The 7468-nt window shown below is 40.2% G+C and overlaps 1 protein-coding gene across 2 annotated transcripts in view; it reads left to right on the forward strand.

The window, feature by feature from the left end:
• The window catches only part of ATP7A (ATPase, Cu++ transporting, alpha polypeptide), a 160385-nt gene that overhangs the window by 66635 nt on the left and 86282 nt on the right, over nucleotides 1-7468 (forward strand). For both annotated transcript variants that reach the window (XM_006755060.2, XM_015557703.1), the window contains exon 2: nucleotides 3565-3705. In XM_006755060.2, the coding sequence (XP_006755123.1) occupies nucleotides 3586-3705 (120 nt within the window). In that variant the 5' untranslated portion in view covers nucleotides 3565-3585. The remainder of the gene's footprint in view (nucleotides 1-3564; nucleotides 3706-7468) is intronic.

The raw sequence follows: 7468 nt of genomic DNA on the forward strand, positions 1-7468 counted from the left end.
AGAGAGGAAGGGAGAGAGATAGAGAGCCAGAAACATCGATGAGAGAGAAACATCGATCAGCTGCCTCCTGCACATCTCCCACTGGGGATGTGCCCGCAACCCAGGTACATGCCCCTGACTGGAATCGAACCTGGGACCCTTCAGTCTACAGGCCGATGCTCTATCCACTGAGCCAAACCAGTCAGGGCTATTCAGTTACTTTAAAAGTGCCTTTCTGTTTTATCGCCTCTCAATAATCCTGGGAGATGCTCCAGTACTTTGATCTGCCACATACCCTACAATAAAACTGTATTACAATATTACATTCCTAACTAACCTGGTAAACTAGCCTTCATTTGCTGAGTGTATTGTAGTCTAAAAGTTTGTTACCAATTCTTCTGTTTCAACTTGACATTTTCCCATAAAACAACGTAGTCCGTTTTGATCATGTGTCTACATCAACCCTCAGAAGCCCTATTTGACTCATAAAATATCTGATTGAGCTATATAGTACTAAATCTGAGTGTTCTGTCCTAGAGGAGGAAAGAGGGAGTTTCCTTTCTTAGTCACAGGACTAACTGTAGGCACAGTTTTCATAGCTACCAGCTGGTCAGTTGGTTGGCCAGACACTTAGGCTTTTACATATATAGACTAGAGGCCCGGTGCACGAAAATTCGTGCACTCAGGGGGGTCTCTCAGCCCAGGCTGCACACTCTCACAATCCAGGTCCCCTCGGGTAGTGTCCAGTCCCATCGTAACATGGCTCTGGTTCCCTGGGCCTGCGGGCCCGGGGGGAGGTCTCAAGATCCCCTGATCGCAGCATAGCTCTGGTTCCCCAGAGCCTGCAGGCAGGGGGAGGACCCCAGAGGCCAGTCCAATGGTAGCATGGCTCTGTTCCCACAGCTTCCTCCTGCTGCCGCACCACGGGCGGCTGGGGCCTGCAGCTCCCTCCCACCACCATGCTGCTGGTGGCCAGGACCCAGGACTGACTCTCACTGTGGGCTGCCGGGACCCAGGATTGACCCCCGCCGCCGGCCACTGGGACCCAGGACCGACTCCCAGTGTGGGCCGCCGGGACCCAGGACTGACTACCGCCACGCCAGCCGGGACCCTAGCCTGGTGTTCAGTCATCTGTCAGACGTTTTGATCGTGATGGACCCTGGCTCTTTATATATTAGGATGTGTCAAGCCAACACATTGTACACCTTAAACTACACAATGTTATAAGTCAGTTACATGTCAATTTTTACAAAAGGTATAAAAATCCTGGCTGGTGTGGCTCTGTGGTTGAGCGTCGACCTGTGAACCAGGAGGTCATAGTTTAATTCCTGATCAGGGCACATGCCGGGCTTGCGGCTCGGTCCCCAGTAGGAGGCCTGTGGTAGGCAGTTGATCAATGTTCTCTCTCTTCTTTGATGTTTTTCTCTCTCTCCCTTCCTCTGAAATCAAAAAAATATTTTTATAAAAGGTATGAAAAGTTATATTGTGAAAATTCTTTTTCTCATGCATATCCCCTAACTACCCAGTTCTCCTCACCAAAGGAGACCACTGTTTTCATGGGATATATTAGGTTAATCTATATGAAATTGCCATTATTTGACAACTTTGATATGTAGCAATGGCAATTTTATGCAGTTCAAACTAATATCAGTGAAAAAACCAGATTCCTATTTTTTTAAAAATGTATTTTATTGATTTTTTACAGAGAGGAAGGGAGAGGGATAGAGAGTTAGAAACATGCCAGGGACCGGAATCAAACCTGGGACCCTTCAATCCGCAGTCCAATGCTCTGTCTACCGAGCCAAACCGGTTAGGGCCAGATTCCTATTTTTATGGAATTTTCATTCCAGTGGAACTTGCATTAGTTAATTATTTTAGTGTAATAGATTACCCCAAAATGTACTGGTTGAAAACAAGTATTTATTATCTCAGAGTTTCCGTGTGTCATGAAATTGGGAGTGGTTTAGCTGTGTGATTCTGGCTCAAGGTCTCTGATGAGGTTGTAGTCAATATGTTGGCTGGAGCTGCAGGCATCTAAAGGCTTAACTGAGTCTGAAGAACCAACTTCCGTCTGGCTGGTGTGGCGCAGTGGATTGAGCATTGTCTTATGCACCAAGAGGTTACTGGTTCAATTCTGGTTCGATTCCTGGTCGCGGCACATGCCCTGGTTGTGGGCGCCGTTAGGAGGCATGCAGGAGGCAGCTGATCGATCTATCGATGTGCTCTCTCTTATCGATGTTTCAATCTCTGTCTCGCTTTCCCTTCCTCTCTAAAAAAGAATAAATCAATGAAAACATATTTTATAAAACGAATCAACTTCCAAGACAGTTCACTTACCTTGCTGTTGTCGGGAAGCCTCAATTTCTCTGCACATGAACCTTTTCATAAGATTGCTTGAGTATCCTCATGACATGGCAGGTGACTTTCCCCAGAATAAATGATTCAAGACAAGACCAGGAGGAAGCCACAATGACTTTTCTCATCCTCTTGCAGTGCCTTTTAGGACCTAGTCTTAGAAGTCACACCTTGTTGCTTTCACCATATTCTATTTCAGTGGTTCTCAACCTTCCTAATGCTGCGACCCTTTAATACCTCATGTTGTGGTCCCCAATTTCATTGTTACAAATTGAACATAATTAAAGCATAGTGATTAATCACAAAAACAATATGTAATTATATATGTGTTTTCCGATGGTCTTAGGTGACCCCTGTGAAAGGGTCGTTCGACCCCTGGGTTGAGAACTGCTGTTCTGTTTGTTGGAAGCAAGTCACTGAGCCCAGGACACACTCAAGGGAAAAGGAGTTAAATTCCACCTCTTGAAGCAGGGAGTAAACAAAGAATTTGTGAATATGCTTTAAAACCATCGCAGGAAGACAGATAAAAAGCAATAAACATAATAAGTAAATTATAGACTACATTAGAAGATAAGTTCTGTGAAAAAAGAAAAATAGAGCAGAGGTAAAGGGAATCAGAGTGTGTGTTTATTGCAAGATGTAGGTTGCAATTTTAAACAGGTTGGTCAGTGTAAGACTCATTAAGAAGGTTAGATTTGAGTAAAGACTTGAAAGAGATAAGGAAGTTAGCAAAGCAGATATCTGGAAGGAGAAAGTCCCAAACTAAGGGAATAGTGAAAGCAAAAGCCCTGGAATGAGACTAACATGAGGTGAGAGAAAAGAATACTGTCTATATTTTATTAGTACTACTAGTGGCCCGGTGCAAGTGTTTGTGCACATTGAAAGGAAATTAATTAGAAGAAATATTTTAATATTACTATTCGCCCTCTCTCTGTAATAGAAGTATCAACCAAATTCACAATCGACAATGACAGATCTAAACACACGTGTGCGATTGGTGCCAGCGAGAGCTTTATATGTATCGTGCATGTGTGAGTCAACATTTATTTTTAAATTGCCAGTGTGCATCAGATGTACTGGCCGGTCGGTCGGTTGGTCAGATGGTCAAATGGACATGTGGTCGGTCACTTAGCTTTTTATAAATATAGATATTTTCAATTGAGGAGGTGGGGGAAAGTGAGGAAGTATTATTTCCATGGCTGAAATGAATGAATTCATTGTTTGTAATAGGAATGTAAAGAAGAAATCAAAATGGATCCAAGTATGGGTGTGAATTCTGTCACCATCTCTGTTGAGGGGATGACCTGCAGTTCCTGTGTTTGGACCATTGAACAGCAGATTGGAAAACTGAATGGTGTACATCACGTTAAAGTAAGTTACTCTTTGGGAATTAATGAAGTCAGAGATTTCAGCATGGGTTTGGCTTTTCAGTGAAGTAAAGAGTTTAAACTTTTTTTTGCCATTTCGGGTTTGTGTTTTTTTTTTCCCCCCAAGGATTTATACTTCTTGTCTGTACAACATTCTTTATTTTTTTTAATATATTTTATTGATTTTTTTACAGAGAGAAAGGGAGAGGGATAGAGAGTTAGAAGCATCGATGAGAGAGAAACATCAATCAGCTGCCTCCTGCACGCCCCCGACTGGGGATGTGCCCGCAACCAAGGTATATGCTCTTGACTGGAATCGAACCTGGGACCCTTCAGTCCACAGGCCGACGCTCTGTCCACTGAGGCAAACCGGTCAGGGCTCTACAACATTCTTGTCTATGATTCAGACTTCTCATAAGATCTTGAGCAAATTGACTTCAGTTTCCCTTGTTTTTATTACAAATAAATTGGCTAATTGGCATATAGTGATTCTTTATGAAGTTTGATATAAAATTTCCTTACTTCATGAGTCATGTGAAGTGTGATGGCAATATGTGGGTAATTCTTTTCCATGCCTGAAACTGTAGGTGATTTTTTTTTTTCACATCTGAGTTTCATATTCATCTTGGCCAAAGAGGGCAAAGTAAGGTTTGGATCCATTTTTACTATATGTACGGTGGGAAAGCAGTATTTCTCTGATTTGTTGTCTACATTACACACTCTGGTCAGCCAAGACTGTGTTGATGGTTGTGGCTAAATGTTTTTAAATTTACATAGTAAAATAAACCTTCTGCTAAGTTTTCTGCCCTGAAGGCATCCATAGGCAGACTTAGGTATGAATTTTCCACTTTCTCATGCTCCAAAAGTAGGACTTTCTTTTGTATTCATCATCTACCTTCACATAACTCCAGTCTTGGAGGCTCTTCAACCCCTCCACAAGTATGCTGCTTTCTTTAATTTGCTTTGGGGAGAAAGCCAAGTTAGAAGTGCTGAGAAGCGACAACACTGCATGTTTTGTTAAATTTATCTTTAAAATATTCAAATTTATAAAAACATTTTGTAATTTTTTCATTAATTTGTAACTATCCAAAAATTAGATGGATATTTTTCAGGATATTTTGTTGATATGAAAAGAGGATGGCAAAAGTAATTCTACAACCTTTAGTCCCAAAGCTTTAAAAACAAGTCATTTCATTTCAGTGAGTAATAAGTATGATACCTGCACTTGATTTTATCCTCAAATGAAATCAATTAAACCTCTTCCACGTGATTTAAGGTGGCCAATGCTGGGGGAAGGAATAGAAGCTAATTCTTACTAATTGTTGGTGCTAATTGCAGTAAAGCTAATTGCATCAAAAAAACAGTTTGCAAAATTTTTCTCCAAGGGACTTATGTACTTATTTTCTGTCTGGCAAACTATTTTAGATTAATGTTCGTTTTTCCAACATATCCATGTATAAATGAAGGACTGAATTCTACTCTTAACATTTACAAGTCCATTCCTCTCTAGATTCTCCCCAAAATCCTATTGCACCCCACTCATATGTAAGGCTGCTGTTTCCACTGCATCTTTCTAGAATTCACTTCTGTTTAATAAAGCTTGTTTAAGGCCAGACAAATGCATTTGAATTGGATTAAGTGTAAAGGAAAAGTAGCAGTAATGTAATGTTAAAACACTTTGTGTTATCAACAGTGGATCCCAGTGACAGATATTTATGGCTGTACTTTCCAGGGCATGTTCACAATTTGATTGATAAGAACAAAAGGAAACACACTTTCTCTGCCTTTTCCAGCTCACCTCTCCTCCTTTAGTCAAAAGCCCATTATGGTATAGAGTATAATTTTGACCTTTCTTCTTTTTTCCTTTCTTTAAAACATATTTTGCTGGATGGGGGAGGATGAAGAGGATATAAAGGAGGCTAAATACAAGGGGACAAAAGGAGACTAGACTTTGGGTAGTGAGCACAAAATAGAGTATACGGATGTTGTATTATAAAGTTGCAACTTAAAATTTATATAATTTTATTAACCACTGTTATCCAATATATTTAATAAAAAATATTTCACTAACTGTTAAGTCTTCTAGGCCCAGAGGCAGATTTATTGTGAAGTTAATGAAGCTTAAGTTTCAGTGAGTGACCTCTTCTGAGACCCTGGATGGGGTCTTAGCAATGTGTTCACATGGTTACATGTTTTTGCAAAAGTAAAATATTTTAACCACAATCCTTTAAGCCTATTGTTTATTGTCTTTGGAATAAAACTCTGATATGAAATGACGTAATTGTTTTGTTAAATCGAGTGGGGTTGTTTTATTGAAAAAATTCTCCAATGTAACAGATTAGAGCTTTAAAAGAATTCAAGGATAGTGAATGGTCAAGAAGTCTCTAATTATTCAATAAGTAAAATGGATGCCGAAACCGGTTTGGCTCAGTGGAAAGAGCATCGGCCTGCGGACTGAAGGGTCCCGGGTTCGATTCCGGTCAAGGGCATGTGCCTGGGTTGCGGGCACATCCCCAGTGGGAGATGTGCAGGAGGCAGCTGATGGATGTTTCTCTCTCATCGATGTTTCTAGCTCTCTATCTCCCTCCCTTCCTCTCTATGAAAAATCAATAAAATATATTTAAAAAAAATAAGTAAAATGGATGATTTTTTTTTCTCTTTGCAGCTTCAGCATTTAAATACATTTTGGGAATTTTCTCTTAAATTGTAAAGTTTGTAAATGACTCTAATACTCTTGTTTGTCCTGCCAGTGTCGAAACTAGACTTTAAAGGGATTAGCCTGAAGTTTAATTTAATCACCCTAGTGGTCTGTTCAGGGGGAAAATGAAATGGGCAGATAATGTGAAGGTCTTTCTCTGGGATTGGTTGGCCTTTCTGAAAGTGAAATGTAAAAACAAATTTAATTAGCTCTAAGTACTGAATGACTCCAAAGGTTAATGCCTTATTAGCAAATTACTTTGTCCTTGAATCTTAAACTGCCAATTCTTTGAGTACTTTTTGCCTTTATGCAGATAAAGGCTGCCATCCGTTCTGCTAATATAGACTATCCTTTTATTTATTTTTTAGAATTGAATTTATTGGGGTGACATTTGTTCACAAAACCACAGGTTTCAACTGTGCAACTCAATAAAACATTATCTGGACACTGTATCATGCGCTCATCGCCTCAAGCAAAGTCTCTTTCCGTTCCCATTCGCTCTCTCCCCCCACCTTTGCCTACCACCATCTAGTCCCCACATCCTTTCCCTCTGGCTATCACCACACTGTGTTGTCTGCGTAATATCGACTATCCTTTTTTAAAAAATGACAACCTAGATGCTAAGCAGTAATTAAATTCATCCTGTGGATGAATACATTTCTTGTTTCCCTTAAAAGTAACTTTTAAAAATATGTTTTCATTGACTTTAGAGAGAGAAAGAGAGAGGGAGAGATAGAAACATCATCAATCGGCTGCCTCCTGCACGCCTCCTACTGGGAATTGAGCCTGCAACCCAGGTATGTGCCCTGACCAGGAATCTAACTGGTGACCTCTTGGTACATGGGATGACACATAACCAATTGAACCACACTGGCTGGGCGAAAATAACTATTTTTTAATTCTTGAAAAAGTAACATATGTACAGAGTAAAAACACTCTCTCAAAGGAAACCAGTCATCGGTTTGCTATGTCTGTATCCTTCCAGAAATAGACTATGAATATAAAATTGTTATATGTATTATATATATCCATATGTGTGTGTATGTATGTTTGTGTGTATACACACACA

This window comes from Myotis davidii, unplaced genomic scaffold, assembly GCF_000327345.1.
Source record: "Myotis davidii unplaced genomic scaffold, ASM32734v1 scaffold1493, whole genome shotgun sequence".
Taxonomy (NCBI): domain Eukaryota; kingdom Metazoa; phylum Chordata; class Mammalia; order Chiroptera; family Vespertilionidae; genus Myotis; species Myotis davidii.